General features: G+C 41.6%; 2 protein-coding genes across 5 annotated transcripts in view; both read right to left on the bottom strand.

Annotated features, from left to right (window-relative positions):
• Positions 1-10,133, bottom strand: part of MKRN2 (makorin ring finger protein 2) — a 34,109-nt gene extending 23,976 nt beyond the window's left edge. Inside the window, exons 1-2 of one of the 3 annotated variants that reach the window (XM_047781265.1) lie at positions 10,004-10,133; positions 9,202-9,429 (exon numbers count right to left, since the gene is read on the bottom strand). In XM_047781265.1, the coding sequence (XP_047637221.1) occupies positions 9,202-9,263 (62 nt within the window). In that variant the 5' untranslated portion in view covers positions 9,264-9,429; positions 10,004-10,133. Of the gene's footprint in view, positions 1-9,201; positions 9,430-9,562; positions 9,929-10,003 lie in introns of those variants that run through there. The other 2 variants (XM_047781270.1, XM_047781279.1) reach the window with 2 other exon arrangements.
• An 8,230-nt stretch (positions 10,134-18,363) lies between these two features.
• Positions 18,364-20,859, bottom strand: part of TSEN2 (tRNA splicing endonuclease subunit 2) — a 58,389-nt gene continuing 55,893 nt past the window's right edge. The window contains exons 14-15 of one of the 2 annotated variants that reach the window (XR_007135042.1): positions 20,523-20,570; positions 18,364-18,586 (exon numbers count right to left, since the gene is read on the bottom strand). The gene's annotated coding sequence lies outside the window, so the exon portion shown is untranslated. The other variant, XR_007135044.1, reaches the window with a different exon arrangement.

Here is a 20,859-nt window from a genome sequence, read left to right as displayed (position 1 = left end):
ATGAATCAAAAGCAAAAACATTAATTCGAAAATACACACTCACACTAATGTTCCTAGCACCATTATTTATAATTGCCAAGATACAGAAGCAACCTAAGTGTCTATCAACAGTTGAATGGAAGAAGCATATATATGTATACACACACAAAGGAATACCACTTGGCCATGAAAAGAATGAAATCTTGGTCTTTGTAGCAATATGGATGGATATGGAGGGCATTATGCTAAGTGAAATAAGTCAGAGAAAGACAAATACTATATGATATTACTAATATGTGGAATTAAAAAAATACAACAAACTAGTGAATGTAACAAAAAGGCAGCAGACTCACTGATAACAGAGAACAAACTAGTGGTTACCAGAGGGAGAGAGAAGGGAGGAGGGGTAACACAGGAGTAGGGGATTAAGAGGTATAAACTATTTTGTATAAAATAAGGTACAAAGATATATTATACAATACAGGAAATATGGCCAACATTTTATAAAAACTGTAAGTGGAGTATAACCCAGAGAAGTGTGAATCACTATACTGTACACCTATAATTTATATAATACTGTATATAAGTATACTTCAATTAAAAAAAAACGGATACGAATGTGTGGACTACAGTGGTAGCAATAGTGAAGAGTGGTCAGATCTGGCGTGTTATTAGAAGGCAGATTCAACAGAATTTGCTGGTACAAGGAGTTCCCATCATGGTGCAGTGGCAACAAATATGACTAGGAACCATGAGGCTGCAGGTTCAATTCCTGGCCTCGCTCAGTGGGTTAAGGATCCAGTGTTGCTATAAGCTGTGATGTGGGTTGCAGACGCAGCTAGGATCTGGCGTTGCTGTGGCTGTGGCATAGGCCAGCAGCTACAGCTCCAATTAGACTCCTAGCCTGGGAACCTCCATATGCTGCAAGCGTGGCCCTAAAAAGACAAAAAAAAAAAAAAAAAGAATTTTCTGGTACACAGTTTATGAGAAAAAAGAGTCAAGAGTGACTAAATTTTTTGGTTTCTGTATAGGATTTAGAAAAATATATATAAAATATATATATTTGGGTATGACTACTACTCACACTGAAAAATGGCTTGGAATCCTGAGCCAAAGAGACCTTGCAAGTCACAAAATGTCCTCAATTGGGACCTATAAACCTACAGGTTTCTAAGGCTCCATAAAACTCCAACACTACAAAGAATTTCACTGCAAAAAAATATTAATACTACTATAGTGTTATTAATTCCCTCTATTATTTGTAGAGATTCTTATACATTTATGAGAAATTTATCCTCATAAATCACTGATAACATATTCCTTAGTTCTCTTTTTTGTTTTTTTGGTTTTTTTTAGGGCCGCACCCAGTGGTATATGGAGGTTCCCAGGCTAGGGGTCGAATCGGAGCTGTAGCCACTGCCCTACGCCACAGGCACAGCAACACCAGATTGGAGTCACGAGGCCAGGGATCAAACCTGCATCCTCATGGCTCCTAGTCAGCTTCGTTTCTGCTGAGCCATGACAGGAACTCCAGTTTTCACTCTTCTTCATTTTTTTCCTTTTTAAGGCCACACCCACGGCATATGGAAGTTCCCAGACTAGGGGTCGAAAGGGAGCCGCAGCTGCTGGTCTATGTCATAGCCACAGCAACTGGAGATCCAGGCCGAGTCTGCAACCTTCACCACAACTCACAGCAATGCCTGATCTTTTTCTTGTCTTTTTGGCTTTCTAGGGCCTTACTTGCAGCATATGTAAATCCCCAGGCAAATTGAGCTACAGGTGCCGGCCACAGCCACAGCCACAGCAACACAGGATCCCTGCCACAATGCCTGATTCTTTAACCCACTGAGGGAGGCCAGGGATCAAACCCACACCCTCATGGATACTAATTGGGTTCATTACCGTTAAGCTACAACAGGAACTCTCAGTTCCTACTCTTTCTTCTTAACCTCTCTGGGCAAGCAGAGAGGGCCAGCCCTCCTCCTTGATGAAATTCCTCTATGAAGCTTTCCTGAGGTCCCTCCTGCCTCTTCCCGAGTCCTCTGTGATCTCACTTTCTCACTCAAACACCCAATGCTGATCTTATCCAATTTTATCTTCGTCTGTCTTTTCCTCCATCTCCACAATTGTGACCACTTCGTGCAACAATCCCCTCAAGGTGGAGAGCACACAAATGCCACCTCCAGCATGACTCTCTCTGGATCAGTTCCCAGTTTCAGGTTGCATCCCTGACATGTCCACTGAGTATCCTGCAGCCCCCTAAACTCACAAAGCCTGGAGTTCCTGTTGTAGCTCCATGGTAACGAACCTAACTAGTATCCATGAGGACCCGGGTTTGACCCTTGGCCTTGCTCAATTGGTCGGGGATCCTCATTGCCATGAACTGTGGTGTAGATCCCAGATTCAGCTCAGATCTGGCATTGCTGTGGCTGTGGTGTAGGCCGGCAGCTAGAGCACCAATTCGACCCCTAGCCTGGGAATTTCCATATGCTTCAAATGTGGCCCTAAAAAAGAAAAAAAGAACCAAACTCACAAAGCCCTAAAATGAGCATCTAATCTTCACTGCTTTCTTGGGCTAAAGCCAGAGGGATGTGATTCTAAGTGACAGGCTCCACATCTTGGGCTTCACTCAATGACTAATATAGAGCAAAATAAGATCCGCAAATCTTCTGATAACCTTTCCTTATCTCTCCCCTGAATTTACATAGCAAGTTATGTTTTCTTTTTATGGTACTTTCTACCTGATATAAGGTAAGAAGCGACAGATTCTGTTGGTATATCTATATAAAGTGTGTATACACACAAACACAATTTATCATCAATCTGATTGCTTTATCATCCCTGCCCCAAAATATAATCATTCAGGACCTATTGATTCGCTTTACGTAACTTCTGCCAAGCACCGGTATACAGACTTTGAACAAAGAAGGGCCACAATAAGTATTTGCTGTATAACAAACAAATGCATAAATGACAATGGAAATTGACTGAACATCAGCACTAGCTCATTAAAAATTAGTAAATGTAACAAAACAGGAGTTCCTGCTGGGGCACAATGGGATCGGTGGCCTCTTGGGAGCTGGGTTGCAGGTTCGATCCCTGCCGGGCACAGAGGGTTAGGGATCTAGTGTTGCCACAGCTGTGACTTAGGTCATGATTGCAGTTTGGATATGATCTCTGGCCCAGGAACTCCATGTGCCTTGGGGAGGCCAAAAATGAAGGAAAAAAAAATTAGTAAGCGTAACAAAACACATTCAGAGGGACAGAGAACAAATTAGTGGTTACCAGTGAGGAGAGGGGCAATGGAGGGGTAGGGGATTAAGAGGTACAAATTATTAGGTATGAAATCAGCTACAATGATACGCTATACAAAATGGGAAATAGAGCCAATACTTTATAATATCTATAAATGGAGTATAACCTTAAAAAATTGTGAACCACTATACTGTACACCTGCAACATAACATTTGGCATAGCAACTGTACTTCAATAATTTTTTTTTTTTTTTGTCTTTTTAGGGCCATACCCGAGGCATATGGAGGTTCCTAGGCTAGAGGTTGAATCGGAGGTGTAACTGCCGACCTACACCACAGCTCACAGCAGCACTGATCCTCAATCCACTGAGCAATGCCAGGGATCAAACCCGAGTCCTCATGGATACTAGTTGGGCTCGTTAACCACTGAGCCACTACAGGAACTCCTACTTCAATAATTTTTTTAAAAGCCTGGGGATAACTTGAAGAAGGTACAGCTGGAACATCACTAAGTGTGACTGAACACAGCTTAAACCTAACCAATTAGCTCTGCCTGGAGCTGGAGAAAGGCTTGACAATAGAAGGAAGGGAGTGGTCTCTAAGGAAGGTCAGAAGGCCCAGACTGTCCTTTCCAGAGAAAGAGTGCCACAAAACACAGGTGTCAATTCATGCTGCACCTAGGCTCTACAAGAGGCCTGGGAGGCTGCCCCAGCTGGAGGCCACAAGATGTGGAGCCCTTCCATCCTTCCTTGCTGCCAGGCATACTCTCATTTTCTCCACTTGTCCATTCCCAAAAGCAGAGTGCTGACCAGGCCCACCTGACAGTTTCTTTTCACCAAGGGATGTACTTTGTATGTCAGTGTCTACTGAGTTTGGCCAGCATGAGCCACCTCTAAGTACAACAAAATCAAATTTCTGAGCCTACAAAGATGACTGGACCGGTGACATAAGTGACTATACTGAGGTGCCATCCACAGGGTCTTTTCTAGGTGGTCAGCCAGGCTTTTCCCAGGCAACATCCCCTGGGGGTCTTCCACTTAATCAGAGACTGTACAATAACTTGATATAAGGCTGCTACAGGTTTACTTAAAAAGAAATAAGGCCCAGGACCTGACAAAGTAAGGCTATTCTTGTTAGAAACTTTAAAGGGACTTAAAAAAAAGGCGCCTATACAAAAGGGATCTTGTTATTCACAATGCTGATTTGAAAAGTGTGCAGAATTGTTAATACAGCAATTGTGAGCCACCTGTGTACAGCACCTGGGACTTGGGTGGAAAACAGTTCCCTAGGCTGATATAAACTGTCCCTAAGTAATAACAGTGGCTCACTGTGCCTATACTGTGTATAAACAATGTGGTTTATGCTGAACATCTGCTTTCCTTCTGGGAGTCTGGTCTGGGTACATGGCAGAGGGGGACCAGCCTGGGCACTGAATCTCTAACAGACTTTCCTGGGCACATGTTGCTGCCTTTCTGCTGCAGGAGGAAGACTGTGCTGTGTGATGCTTTATGGGAGGGAGTGAAGGTGGAAAGCCTGTATGGGTTCCTCCAGATACTGCCTGAGTCTTTCTCCCTTATGATTCAGCCATGATTCCCACAACACCTCAGTGATAATCATGGCCTTGAGTCTCCTGGGTCCTTCTGGCCAATTGCTGGTGGTAGGGCTGGGCTAGGAATCCTGGACACAAAATATATTATACTTCTAAACGGTGTGATAATTGTTCTTCAAGAAAACCACTCAAGGGAGTTCCTATTGTGGCTCAGTGGTAATGAACCCAACTAGTACCCAAGAGATTGAGGGTTTGATCCCTGGCCTCACTCAATGGGTTAAGGATCAGGCGTTGTTGCAGCTTCAATTTGACCCCTAGCCTGGGAACTGCCATAGGCCACAGGTGAGGCCCTAAAAGGAAAACCAAAGAGTGTGACATTATTCCAATCTTTCTCAAATATGGTGATCTTTGATCTTTGAAAGTATAAAGATTGTTCTAAAAAGTCAGTGCCAAAAGCCACACCTGATTAATCAGGATTAGTAAACTCAAAAAGAGTGGAAGAAAGGAGATTGCAACTGGCTTATATATGGTTCCATGAAGGTGACAGCTAACAAATACTTCATTAATAGTTTCTTTTGGAGAAACTAAACAAGATTTCCTAAAAGAATCAACGCAGGAGACTACCAGAGGTCCTCTACCAGATACTACCTGTTAACCAGGCATACAAAAGGAAAGATGTTCAGTATTGGTCCTGCAAATGTCTTTTACCATCCCCCCCATAAGTCCTGTTCAGAAAATACTCCTTCCAAACTGCATTCACTAATTACCTTTCCCACCCAAAAACCAAGATTAACCACCACCTAAAGCATCTGATTTTATCACTTAAAAGCTGGTGACTTCATGCAAACCATTTCACTTCTGTGAATGAGCTGAGATTTATTTATTTATTTTTTTTAGGGCCAAACCCACAGGATATGGAGGTTCCCAGGCTAGGGGTCAAATTGGAGCTACAGCTGCCAGCCTACACCACAGCCACAGCAACACCAGGTCCGAGCCTCGTCTGTGACCTACACCACAGCTCATTGCAACACCGATCCTTAACCCACAGAGCAAGGCCAGGGATTGAACCCACAACCTCATGGTTCCTAGTTGGATTTGTTTCTGCTACACCACAATGGGAACTCCTGAGCTGAAATTTAAACAAGTTCAAAAATACTTCTAGACCACTGTCACTGCCTTCAAGAAAGGTGAGTGGGAAACAAGTGTTCTAAGCCAGCCTATCCTATTTTTGTAGCATTATGTCACCATTTTCACTTTCCACTGACAACATAAAACTACTTTGAGTGCATCCTGCCTGTCCTTTGGGGCATCTGCTGATGGTGGTTCCTCACATCTATGTTACACTAAGCTCAATCCAGGCCTCTCTCATGTTATTCCAGGTAATGAATTTCCAACTGCTTGGCCTTCCCAATGGCCAAACCATCTCTTTTACCTTCCTGGAGAGAAGACAGAGACATGAACTGGGGAAGGGCATGGGGCGCTGATAGTATGGGGTGAGTGCAGAGCTGGAGACTCAGAGTAGGGCATTTTTTAGGGGACACTCCAGAGAAAGGTCTGTTATTGTGGGTGACCTTAAGACCATTTCAGATAGCATGGCTATTATATGTTGAAAAGAAGAGCAGGGTCACTACTAGTCACAGAACCACCAGCAGCTCTAGCTGTGGCTAGAGGCTGAACCAAGCAGAATCAATCTGGTTTCTTACAGGTCTTTCAAGGGTGCCTGTCTCTAGCAAAATGCTTTTGCAAATCATTTCCAAGTATATGGGTAATTTGCATTCTGTGTCAATTTCCTTTACCCCCCCCCCATATTTTCACAGACTTAAATTTATAGCTGTACTGCTTGTGATAACAGATCCATCAAGAGGGAAAGCAGCTAATGCTAGGCATGGTGGTAAATTTGAAATAACTGATTAGAAGTGAGGATGGAATAAAGTATAGTGGTTAAAGGAAGACTCTGAAGTTGGCTTCCTATGTGATCCTGAGCAAATTATTTAAATCTCCAAGCCTGTTTCCCCATTTACAATATGATTATAATTGTACTTCAGAGACTGCAGCAAGACACTACTGTGAGGTTTAACTGAGACTGCATGTAAATGCTTGGCCTAGCACATCATAAATGCTGTTAGAATGGTTTGTTATTATTATCTAGGCTCTTAACCAATCCTGCTGGTGAGGTATTACCATCCCCGCTTTACAGATAAGGAGACTGTGACACAGGTGACACAGATAATCAGAATCCAGAACTGCCCGAATCTAAGATCTCAAGTTCATCCTACCCCACAATGGCCACAAGATCCCCCATATTTTGTGACTTTCAATACCAGGGCTTTAAAAACAGATTGGAAGACATAGGTAGATGGTTTGTAAGAGGAATCAGCAAAAAGTGATCTCCAGGCTGAGATTCTGGACAGAGTAGCATGTCAAGGAATGTGGGGAGCTGATGGACACTACAACTGTATGAGTGGCCATTCTTACATTCCAGGCAGTAAACATATGCAGTGTCTTTGTCATTAAGTTTGGGAATTCTAGCATTTCACATTCATCTCTTGGAGAGAAATAATTCATATTAGAATGGAAGCAAAACTAACACTCTGTCTTGCTGCCATTCAGAATAAGCATGTATATCACATCCCACAGTCAGGAAAGCAAACCAAAAACAGCCGATTACCTTGTTTAGGTGTAGTCTCCCCAGTAAATCATGCCTTGAACATTTCCTGTAAGTTACTAATATCTGGAGATAAGACTTGAGTGAATAAGATGATGAAGTGAGAAAAGCATTGCCATCATAAGCACATTAATGTAAACCTGGTACTCTTGGTAATATCGCTGTTTTTCCCATTTAAATACACGTTCTGGTTTTTGGAGTTCCCACGGTGGCGCAGCAGAAACGAACCTGACTAGGAACCATGAGATTGCAGGTTCGATCCCTTGCCTTGCTCAGTGGGTTAAGGATCTGGCGTTGCCGTGAGCTGTGGTGTAGGTCTCAGACACGGCTTGGATCTCCAGTTGCTGTGGCTGTGGTGTAGGCTGGCAGCTATAGCTCCGATTCGACCCCTAGCCTGGGAACCTCCATATGCCATGGGTGCAGCCTTAAAAAGAAAAAAATATAAATAAATAAATAAATACATGTTTTGGTTTTTATTTGGCAAGGTAGTCCTTATGAGGTCAGACTCCTTCACATCCCTTTATAAGCGACCTCTTTTTTTTTTTTTCTTTTTTTCGTCTTTTTAGGGCCACACTTGTGACCTATGGAAGTTCCCAGGCTAGGGGTCAAATTGAAGCTATAGCTGCCAGCCTACACCACAGCTCACAGCAATGCCAGATCCTTAACCCACCAAGCAAAGCCAGGGATCAAACCCATATCCTCGTGGATACTAGTCGGACTCATTACCACTGAGCCACGACAGGAAATGAAGTGATCTCTTTTGACTTTCTCTATGGATTTGGATGGGCCGTAGAATCTACAGGAGCATGAACTCTGAAGCCACACTGCAGCCACCTGGAAGCTGGATAACCCTGGCAAGTCACTTCAATGCTGAGGCTTTGTTTCACAATCAATCTATGCATTGGTGCATAGTGCTGGATTGTGCCACGAATTACAGCTGGTAAAGAACCTCAAAGAGCACCTAGCACATTGCAAGCCCTACTATGAACATCAGTTAGTACTTCAACAGAACTAATCCCTTCCCAACATGCCAACCCATTCTAGATTCTAAGCACTAACTTTCTGCAGGGCATCCCTGTTTGGGAAACACAGAATTAAAGTTTTCAGGTCAGTGTAGAAGGAAAAACAAAAAACAAAAAAACAAAAAAAAACCCAAGATGATCTTGATTTAAGTTTTTGTTCCTGTAGTTAGATGTAAATTAGAGACAAGCATTAAGGTTTCCTCACCTGTAAAATTGGGTACCACGAAGAGCTGAGATTCAGTTATAAAGCATCATATAAACAGGCAGTTTTGTAGACATATCTTAGGAGCATCAGCCATAAGTACAGTCCACAATGACTAAGAATACTGCTTTGTCATACAAATAAAAATAAACACACGAATAGGTCTTCACAAGAGAACTTCTAGAACAGATAACTTGGTAAAAGTCTTTTCTATAGACACTAAGTGTAAATTTCTGACAACTGCTTAATATAAGTTATCTAGGGCTGGATAAACTGGCTGAACAGTTTAAACAGTTTAGCTGAAACTTTTTACACAGTCACTTCTCAACTATTCATACTAATGAAAAGAAGTAATAACATAGATGCTACTTACATACACTGTTCATTACATAACCAAACTACAACTGTGAGCTGTTTTTTTCCTCTAATCAATGTTTCCCATACAGATTTAACTGAAACCAATTAAAATAAAAACTATTTCCCAAATTCATTAAGACTAGGATCCCAATACCGTCAAACCACATGCTTACCAAGGAAGGAAGGTGTTAACCAAAACCAAGCTATTTCTATTTAACAGGAGCAGTGAAGTCATACAATTCTGAATTTTTTACAACCATCCACCCATTGCTGTTGTATTTCTCCACGGAAATGGATCTCTCAGTAAGATGAGGGCATCATTTATTCCCACGCTGTAAAATAGGAATAACATCTGCCCAGAAGCGTTACGGTGAGGGCTAGTGACAACGAATGCAAGGGACCTGGAAATATGCAGGACAAAGAACGAACTTTCAGTAAATGCTACTTTCCACACAATTCTTAACTTGCTAACTCTCTATAAAGTTTAGGTTGCACCGAAGTTCTTCAAACTCTAAGGAAACGAAGGCCGCTTACGGGGCTCCAGTTCTTTGAGGCCCTAACCGACGATTAACAGCCCAACCCTGCGTGGCATCTCCATTTGCAAACGACCTCCTGGAACCTCTTTCCTCCAAGTCACCTCTTCCAGCTACACCCACAGTCCTGGGGTCGCCTCCAGGGCCCAGCACCCTGCACGGCCCCGCCAGCACCCCTTCCTTCCAGCGCAGGGACCACGCTTGGAACCCGTAGACAGCCCCCCGCGCCGGCCTCGACCGAGTCTCCGCCACGAGACTCGGCCACGCCCCGCTGGGTCCCGGGCTCCGGCCGCACAGACTCCGTGGGAAGTCGGATGATGAACCGGGAGCCACTTTCCACGAACCGGCTCCAGCCTACTTCCCTGGCGCAGGACTGGGGCGCACCCTTGGAAGGGCCCGAGGCGACCCGGCGCTCTGGGACCCTGCGGCGCTGCGCACTGACCTGCAGGTGACCTGCTTGGTGCTCATGGCGGTCGGTATGGGGAGCCGTCGTCTCAACAGCCTCCCGCTCTAGCTCTAGATCTGGCAAGCCGCCGCCGTCTTGGCCCCGCCCACTCCGCGCGGCCGCGTCACGCCGGCGCACTCCGCAGCTCTCGGGCCGCACCTTTGTAGCGCCGGCAGGAAACCTCGCAGCCGTCACAATTGGTTCCGCCCCAGAGGTGAGGCGGGGCCGCAACTTCTGCATTTCTAGGACAGCGTTTCCAAGCCTCGTGGGCGGGGCCACACTAGAATCCTGGTCCTGCGGGTCTGTCCGGGTGCCGACAGTTAGTTCCTACGGGTCTGACCCTATCTCCAGCTGCGTTCCTTAGCGACTTCTCGCTTCCCAAGAATCACCTCCCCAGTCCCGAGGCCAAGCTCCCGCCTCTTTGATCATCTTAATCCCGCATACCCCTGCCCATCCTCATGTGCAGTCCCTCGGGCCCCTTTCCCAGACCAGCCTCTACTGTTCCTGCCAAACCTCGCCTCCCGTTTACGGAATTCCTTAGCCCAAAGTCTCTACTCCCACCCCAAGTTTTAGAGCTCATTTTCTGTCTCGGCATTCCTCAGCTGTTCTTCCATTTCCTATGGTAGTCACCCAAAAAGACGTTCGTGACTCTTTGGTCTAATTGCCTATGTCCTGCGAAGCCTGCTTTCACACCTTTCTCCAACGCGTCCTCTTCATTTCCACGGTCGTGGTTCCTGTCTAAGCAAACGTCACTCCTTGCCTGGGCCACGCAGTGACCTCATAACTAGTCTTCTGGCTTCTGCTCCTGCCCTTTTCTTGTTAGTCACACAAAACCTGTTTTTAAAACATAAATCGGGTCGTGTCATTCACCACCGTTAACCCTTTCAATGCTTTCCCATTGCTTTTTTTTTATTGTAAAAAATTGAGCCATAATAGACTACATTGAGGTGCACAAAATACTCATATGCCTGTATGAATTTTTACATATCCGCTCTTGAAACCACAGCTAAGATTAAGATAGAGAACTTTGGGAGTTCCCCTTGTGGCTCGGAGGCAACGAACCCCACAGTATCTATGAGGATGCGGGTTCAATCCCAAGCCTTGCTTAGTGGGTTAGGAATTCGGCATTACCATCAGCTGTGGTGTAGGTCGCAGAGGCGACCGCAACTGGAGCGTTGCAGTGGCTTAGGCTGTGGTGTGGACCAGCGCTGCAGCTCCAATTCGACTTCTAGCTGGGGAATTTCTATATGCCGCAGGTGCAGCCCTAAGAAAGAGCGAGAGAGAAAGGAAGGAAGGAAGAGGAAAGGAAGGAAGGAAGGAAGGAAGGAAGGAAGGAAGGAAGGAAGGAAGGAAGGAAGGAAGGAAGGAAAGAAGGAAAGAAAGAAAGAAAGAAAGAAAGAAAGAAAGAAAGAAAGAAAGGAAGAAAGAAAGAAAGAAAGAAAGAAAGAAAGAAAGAAAGAAAGAAGAACGGACTTTATCAACATTTCAGAGGGCTTCTTTATGCCACCTTCCAGTCAATACTTCCAAAAGGTAACTACTTATTCTCACCTCCACCACCATGAATTAGTTTCGATCGTTCTTGACCTTCACATAAATGAAAAAATTCCGTGTGTACTCTTCTGTCTTCTTCTGACCAACATTCCAGTGAAATCCACCCATGTTGTTATAGATAGCTGTATTTTACTTTGCTGTAAATACTGTAAATACTGAGTCTTTTGAGGAATGAGCATGTATATACTTCCTGTATATACTTCCAATTATTTGGAACTTTTAAAATTTCTCTCAGAAATTTAGGAAGTATATTGGATAATTTGTACAATTATCAGTGTACAAGTCTTCAGAAACTTTTATTAGATTTATTCCCAGGTGCCTAGATGAATTTTTTTGATGCTGTTTTAAATGACTTTTTTGGTTTGTTTGTTTTTTTAGGGTCGAACCCATGGCATTTGGAGGTTCCCAGGCTAGGGGTCAAATGGGAGCTGTAGCTGCCAGCCTACACCACAGCTTACAGCAACTGCACCAGATCCACTGAGTGAGATCAAACCCGCATCCTCATGGATGCTAGTCAGGTTCATTAACCACTGAGCCATGACAGGAACTCCTTAAATGACATTTTTAAAAAATGTCCTACTTGTTGCTTGCTCCATTGCTAAATTCATGTATTAATTCTAATGATTTGTTTGTTGTTTTGGATTTTCTACACACACAATCATGCCATCAATAAATAATGAGTTCACCCTCTCAATTTTCATGTTCTTTATTTCTTTTTCTTACCTTATCTCACTGCTGAGAACCTCCAGTGTAACCTTAAATAGAAGTGGTAACAGTGGACACCCTTGTCTTATTCTTGAATTTGGGTACTGAATATTTCATCATTAATTAAAATGTGAGCCGTAGACTTTTTGAAGCTATCCATTATAAGATTAAAGGAGTTTCTTAATCTTTCTAGTTTTCTTAGCATTTTTAAACATGAACATTATTTATTTATTTACTTATTTTGTCTTTGTCTTTTTTTTTTTTAGAGCTGCACCCATGGCATATGGAGATTCCCAGGCTATAGCCGCTGGCCTACACCACGGCCACAGCAACACCAGATCCGAGCCGTGTCTGCGACCTACACCACAGCTCACGGCAATGCTGGATCCCACTGAGCAAGGCCGGGGATCAAATCTGAAACATCATGGTCCCTAGTCAGATTCCTTTCCGCTGTGCCACGATGAGAACTCCGATGAACATTTTTTAAAAATCCTTTATCCTTTTCCCCCCATCTTTTGAAAAACTATACTGTCGTATCCTTTATTTGGTTAATTTGAATTATACTGATTGAAATATTAATTTTGAATGTTAAACCAACCTCATATTCCTCAGACATACCCCTACTTGGCCATGATATATTATTTCTTCTATGAATCATTAGAGTCTACTTGTTAATATTGTGCTTAGGAGTTTCACATCCTTATTCATAAAAGATATAGGCCTGAAGTCTGCTCTTCTTGTAATGTCCATGTCAAGTTTTGATATCTGAGATAGCTAGCCTCATAAAATGAGTTTGGAAGTCTTCTCTCTTTTCTATTCTTTGGGAAAATCTGTGTAATGCAGTTATTATTTTTCTTCCTTAAATATGTGGAAGAATAAAAAAATAAAAGAACACTCCATGTGTGTATGTATGTGTGTATGTGTGTATGTATGTATGTATGTGTGTATGTATGTATGTATACATATATATATATGGAAGAATTTTCCACTGAAGCCATCTCAAACTGGAGTTTATGTCAAGAACTTATTATTTTTTATTTTTTTATTTTCTTTTTAGGGCTGTACCTGTGGCATATGGAGGTTCCCACGCCCGGGGTTGAATCCAAACTGTAGCTGCCGGCCTACGCTACAGCCATAGCAATGCAGGATCCGAGACATGTCTGCGACCTACACCACAGCTCACAGCAACGCCAGATCCTTAACCCACTAAGCAAGGCCAGGGATCAAACCCGCAACCTCATGGTTCCTAGTCAGATTCGTTTCTGTTGCACCACAACGGGAATGCCTATGTCAAGAATTTTTAATTCAAAGGTTTTTTTTTAATAATGATTTTAATTTTTTTCCATTATGGCTGGTTTACAGTGTTCTGTCAATTTTCTACCGTACAGCAAGATGACCCAGTCACACATACATGTATATATTCTTTTTTCTCACATTATCATGCTCCATCATAAGTGACTAGATACACAACGGAATACTACTCAGCCATAAAAAAGAACAAAATAATGCTATTTGCAGCAACATGGATGGAACTGGAGACTCTCACACTAAGGGAAATAAGTCAGAAAGAGAAAGACAAATACCATATGATATCACATATCTGGAATCTAATTAAAAGTTTAATTGCTATATTACATATCAGACTATTCAGATTTTATCTTCTGTCAGGTTTGGAAAGCTTTTTTTCCCCCAGAGTAAATTGGTCCTTTTCATCTAAATTATTAAATTCATTGTTATGGAGTTGTTATTAATATCTTCTTTAATTTTTATTTATTTTTAGTTTTTATTTTTTTGGCTGTGCCCATGGCATGTGAAGTTCCTGAGCCAGGGATTGAACCTGTGCCACAGTAGCAACCTGAGCCACTGCAGTAATGACACCTGATCTTTAACCCAATGCACCACAGGGAACTCCAGTAATATCTTTTTTAAAAATCTGTAATGGTATCTCCTTTCATTATTGATAGTAATAATTTGTGTTTTATGTTTTTTATCCAACTTATTGGAAGTTTATCATTTTTGTTAATCTTTTCAATGGACATGTTTTTGGCTTTGTTCATTTTCTCTATTGTACATGCTTTTCTATTTCACTGATTTCTGCTCACATCTTTACTCTTTCCTTTTTTATGTTCTTTGAATTCAGATTGCTTTTGTTTCTGAGTTCTCAAGATGGAAGTTTAGAATTAACACCAATCCTTTACAGATTTTCTCTATCTCTCTCTCTCTCTCTCTCACACATACACACACACACACACGCACACAAAGAGAAAAGGAGGGAATACTTTCTGATCATTCTATGAGGCCAGTATGGTATCTTGATATAAAAAATTAGACAAAGATATCACAAGAAAACTAGAGACCAATAAACTTTATAAATATAAACATAAAAATCCTTAGCAAAATACAATAACTGAATCCAGCAGTATATAAAAAAGGATTATACATCATGACCATGTGAGATTTATCCCAGGAGTGCAAGACTGGTTGTAAATCAATGTAATTCACCACATAAATAGAAAAAATAATATGGTCATTTCAAGAGATGCAGAAAAGAATTTGACAAAATCCAACACCTGGAGTTCTTGTTGTGGCTCAGCAAATTAAGAACCTGACTAGTATCAGGATTCCAGTTCGATTCCTGGCCTCACTCAGTGGGTTAATGGACAGGTGTTGCCACAAGCTATGGCATAGATTACAAATGCAGCTCAGATCCAGCATTGCTGTGTCTGTGGCGCAGGCTGGCAGCTGTGGCTCTGATTTGTACCCTAGCCTGGGAACTTTCATATGCCGCAGGTGCAGCCACTAAAAAAAAAAACAAAAACAAACAAACAAACAAAAAAAACCCAACAACAAACAAAAACAAAAAACCCAACATCCTATCCTAACAAAAACACTCAAAAAAACTAAAAAGAGAAAGGAACTTCCTCAGTCAGATAAGGTCATCCACCAAAACACCACAGTTAACATCAGATTTAATGGTGAAAGATTGGAAATTTTCCCTTTAAGATCAGGAATAAGATAAGAACGTTCACTCTTACCAATTCTAGTCAACATTATACTAGTTTCTAGCCAAGGCAGTTTGGTAAGAAAAAGAAATGAATGTTATTCAGATTGGAAAGGAAGAAGTAAAACTATATTTACTTGCAAGTAAATATGACCACGTATATATATATTTACTTGCATATATATGACCATGTATATGGTCTCTTAGAAGAAAGCATAGTCATAAATTCTCATGACACTGGCTTAGGCAATGGATTCTTAAATAGGACACCAAAAGCAGAAGAAACAAAAGAAAAAGTGAATAAATTTGATTTCATCAAATGTTTTAAAATTTGGGAGTTCCCTGGTGGCTCAGTAGGTTAAGGACCCAGCACTGTTACTGCTGTGGCTTGGGAAGCTGATGTGCAGCATGGCCAAAACAGAAACAAAAAACAAAAAACCCAAAAAACAAAACTGTGCTTCAAATACCATCAAGAAAATTAAGACAGTATTTAGAAAATATACAGGATATATATCCATAATATATAAAGAATACTTACAAACTCAACAATAATAAAACCAAAAAAACCCAATTAAAAAATGGGCAAAGCATCTGAATAGATATTTTTCCAAAGAAGATATACAAGTAACCACTAGGCACATGAAAAGACCTTCAACATCATTAGTCAGTAGGGAAATGTAAATCAAAACCACAATAAGATACTACTTTGAAACAACTAGGATGGTTAAAACAGGAAATGCAGACAATAACAAATGTTGATGATGTGGGGAAATCAGAACCCCCTTAAATTACTGGTGGGAATGGAAAATGATAAGGCCACTTTGAAAAAGTTTGGCAGTTCCTCAAAATGTTAAATATACAGTTACTATGTGACTCAGAAATGCCTTTCCTGGGTATATATATATATATATCAAGAGAGTTGATAACATACCCACACAAAAATTTGTATAGCAATATGAAACATGTTTATAGCAGCATTATTCCTAGTAGCCCAAACCCAAATGTCCATCAACTGATGAATAAATAAAATGTGATATACACACACTGTGAAATATTACTCAGCCACAAAAAGGAATGGACAACCAAAACATGCTACAACATGGATGAACTTTGAAAACATTATGCTAGAAGTTCTCTTGTGACACAATGGGTTAAGGATCCGGCATTGTCACTGCAGTGGTGAGGTTTTGATCCCTGGCCCGGGAACTTTCACATGCCACAGGTGTGGCGAAAAAAAAGGTTGAAAACATTTTGCTAAGTGAAGGAAGACAGATACAAATGATATATACTGTATGATTCCATTTATATGAAATGTCCAGAATAGACTAATCCATAGACAGAGAGCAGACTAGTGGTCCAGGGGCTGGTGGGAGGGACTGACTGCTAATGGGTATGGCGTTTCTTTCTGGGAGTGATTAAAAAAAAAAAATGTTCCAACGTTAGATTAGATAAAAACCACAGAATTGTATACTTTGAATTTTATAGGAAAATTTTAATCTCAATTTTTTATTAAAAGTAAAGAGTACTGAAGATGGACAAAGGGACACAGCATACAGAACTTCCTGAAGTAGAAAACCAAAGCAAAGGCAGGAGAACAAATTATAATTATATAATAATTAAAATTATAATTTATGAAAAACTGCCTAAAATAAAGAAATGCAACTACATATTCAAAGAACATACCATAGGGGGTTCTTGGCGAGGCTCAGTGGAAATGATTCTGACTAGTATTCATGAGGACTCTGGTTTGATTCCTGGCCTCGCTCAGTGAGTTAAGGATCCAGTGTTGCCATGAGCTCTGGTGTAGGTCTAAGACGTGGCTCAGATCTGACAGTGCTGTGGCTGTGGCTGTGGTGTAGGCCAGCGGCCACAGCTCTGATTCGAACCCTAGCCTGGTAACCTCCATATGCCACAGGAGTGGCCCCTCAAAAAAAAAAAGACAAAAAAACCCCACAACATACTATAGAATATAACAAAAAAGAGGCAGACACAGATAAACAGGACAAATTAGTGGTTACCTGTTGGGAGAAGGAAGCAGGGAGGGGCAGTATAGACGTAGAGATTCAGAGGAAAAAACTGCTAGGTATAAAAGAAGCTATAAAGATATATTGTACAACAGAGGAATATAAACAGTATTTTATAACTATAAAGTGTAACCTTCTTAAAGAAATTGAAGTGGAGTTCTCACCATGGCTCAGTGGTTGATGAACCCAACTAGTGTCCATGAGGATGCAGCCTCGATCCCAGGCCTTGCTCAGTGGGTTAAGATCCAGCATTGCCCTGAGATGTGGTGTAGGTCACAGACTCAGCTTGGATCTGGCATTGCTATGGCTGTGGTGTAGGCCAGCAGCTGTAGCTCCGATTGGACCCCTAGCCTGGGAACCTCCACATGCCATAGGTGTGGCCCTAGAAAGACCAAAAAAAAAAAAAATTAACTTTAAAACCTCAAATTTAGTACCCTAAAAATAGTTTTAGAAGTGGAAGTATAGTTGATTTACAATGTTGTGTTAGCTTCAGGTGTACAGCACAGTGATTCAGTTATGTATATACACATACATACCCTTTTTCAGATTCTTTTCCCTTATAGGTTATTATAAAATATTGAGTATAGATCCCTGTGCTCTACAGTAGGTCCTCATTTGTTATCAGAATATAACCTTTAGGGAGTTCCCGTCGTGGCACAGTGGTTAACGAATCCGACTAGGAACCATGAGGTTGCGGGTTCAGTCCCTGCCCTTGCCCAGTGGGTTAACGATCCGGCGTTGCCGTGAGCTGTGGTGTAGGTTGCAGACGCGGCTCGGATCCCGAGTTGCTGTGGCTCTGGCGTAGGCCGGTGGCTACAGCTCGGATTCAACCCCTAGCCTGGGAACCTCCATATGCTGCGGAAGCGGCCCAAGAAATAGCAACAACAACAACAACAAAAAGACAAAAAAAAAGAATATAACCTTTAAAAAATGAAGTTTTATGTTAAAAAATAGATTACACCACAAACCTGAGTAAATAAACCCCAAAAGACCAACATCAAGACATATTACAATAAAATTATGGATCTTAAAAAATAAAGAAAGAAAAATCCTTTGGATATATTGGCAAAAAAAGAACACATGACTTATAGGAGAAAGAAAATTAGTTTGTCATCAGACTTTTGACAGCAGTGCTTTATACCAGGAAAAAAGGGAGTAGCATATTAAAGAAAACGTGAGCCAAGAATTTATTTTTTTTGCCACACTCACAGCATATGGAAGTTCCTGGGCCAGAGACTGAATCCATGTCACAGCTGCGGCAACTCAAGACCAAGGATTTCATATCCGGCAAAAACCAACCTTCGAGTATAAAGAATAGAGATAAATTATTGACATACAAGAACTTGGGGAATATTCTTCCTATAAGCCCTTCCTAAGAAATCTTCCAGAGAATGGCAATCATAATTACTAGAGTGATGAAAGGACTAATAGTGAACACTAACTGATGTTTGTTTGTAAAACTAATCTTTTTTTTTGTCTGTTCAGGGCCGCACCCGTGGCATATGGAGGTTCGCAGGCTAGGAGTCTAATTGGAGCTGTAGCTGCCACCCTATGCCACAGCCACAGCAATGCCACATCGGAGCTGTGTCTGTAACCTACACCACAGCTCATGGCAACGCCGGCTCCTTAACCCACTGAGCAAGGTCAGGGATCAAACCCGAAACCTCATGGTTCTTAGTTGGATTCGTTTCCACTGCACTACAACGGGAACTCCTAAAACTAATCTTATCATTAAGAGGGAGAGATTATTGTTTACCAGGGCAGGTGATCTGACAATTAAGATACAGAACAACTTTATTTATTTATTTGCTTTTTTGGGGCTGCACTCAAGGCATACAGAGGTTCCCAGGCTGGGGGTCAAATTGGGGCTACAGCTGCTGGCCTATGCCACAGCCACAGCAACGCGGGATCCTAGCCTAGTCTGTGACCTACACCACAGCTCACGGCAATGCTGGATCCCTAACCCATTGAGCAAGGCCAGGGATTGAGCCCACATCCTCATAGATCCTAGCTGGGTTCATTAACAACTGAGTCATGAAGGGAACTTGCAAGGACAACTTTAAATAAATGAGAGAAAAATAGGGAGAGTATGTGCAAAAAAAAAAAAAAATTTTTTTTTTTTTTTTTTTAAACTCTAAACACGAGTTCCTGTCGTGGTTCAACAGGAACACATTTGACTAGTATCCATGAGGATGCAGATTTAATCCCTGGCCTTGACCAGTGGGCTAAGGATCTGGCATTGCTGTGAGCTGTGGTGTAGGTAGAAGATGCAGCTCAGATCCCGAGTTGCTGTGGCTGCTGTATAGGCTGGCGGCTACACATCTGATGCGACCCCTAATTTGGGAACTTCCACATGCATGGGTAAAGCCCTAAAGAGACCAAACAAACAAAAACCCTCTAAACGCAATTGGAAGTGGTGGTATTACTATTGTTACTCTGAGATTGTGTGAAGTGAGATAAACATATACCCTGTATCCTTGAAAACTAAGATTTTTAAGGAAGAAAAAAGATACAAGTGCAATAGAAAAGACATTAAGTAAAAACAGTGTAGCCCTGAACTTGAACTGGAAGTAGCATTTTATCTTTATGTGTATGCATGTTTCTTGTGTACTTTACCCTGCTCTGTTCACTGGGGAGGTCAAGAAGCGATTAAAAAAAAAAAAAAATGCTAGAATGCCAGGAGTTCCCTTGTGGTGCAGCAGCTTAAGGAGCTGGCATTGTCACTGCAGTGGCTCAGATTGCTGCTGTGGCACAGGTTTGATCCCTGGCACAGGAACTTCCACATGCCATGGGTGCAGTTAAAAAAAAAAAAAAAGAATGCTAGTGTATTTATTTACTGTATTTAGTGTAAATGTCTATTAAGTCTATTAAGACATAGTTTTACCATTTCTTTTCATAGGATTAAAAATACCTCTTGGTATCGGTGTCATGAAGATGAATGTATTTGAAATATATTCTGTGGAAAGTAACCCGGGTCACTCAAACAATAGCAGTGGTTCATGTTAATAATGAACAATCTCACATCCTTGCAATCTGAGCTGGGTGTCTGGCTATAACCTGTCTATCTTCATGTAACAAGAGAAGGGCGGTTGAAATGATTTATAAGGTTTTTTAAACTTCTGAGAGTCTGATGATCATTTTCATATTGTTACAATGAATATACACTTTTCTGCATTTCAGCCCACTGTAGTTTATTTAAATGCACATAAGGAAACACTTCTCTGACACACTTTACCTGCCAAGATATCTTCTCTGTGGGTCTTCTTTCTACAATTGCTGTTCTCTGGAAATACAGGATCAGATGGGGATTGGCTAAATCACGTGCATTGCAACCAAACTGCAGGCATCTGAAAGGCTGAGCTGGATTGCTACTACTGATACTGTGGGAAAACACAAGATGAGAGAAAAATACAAGTTTCAAAACCATATACACTATAACAACATCAGGGTTTGAAAAAAATATATGGAGGAGTTCCTGTTGTGCCTCAGCAGTAATGAACCCAACTAGTATTCACGAGAATGCAGGTTCAATCCCTGGCCCTGCTTAGTGGGTTAAGGATACAGCATTGCAA

The sequence above is a fragment of the Phacochoerus africanus genome, chromosome 1, assembly GCF_016906955.1.
Source record: "Phacochoerus africanus isolate WHEZ1 chromosome 1, ROS_Pafr_v1, whole genome shotgun sequence".
In the NCBI taxonomy this organism is placed as follows: domain Eukaryota; kingdom Metazoa; phylum Chordata; class Mammalia; order Artiodactyla; family Suidae; genus Phacochoerus; species Phacochoerus africanus.
The sequence above is the reverse complement of the archived record's forward strand: the minus strand, read 5'-3'. Positions and strand labels throughout refer to the sequence as shown.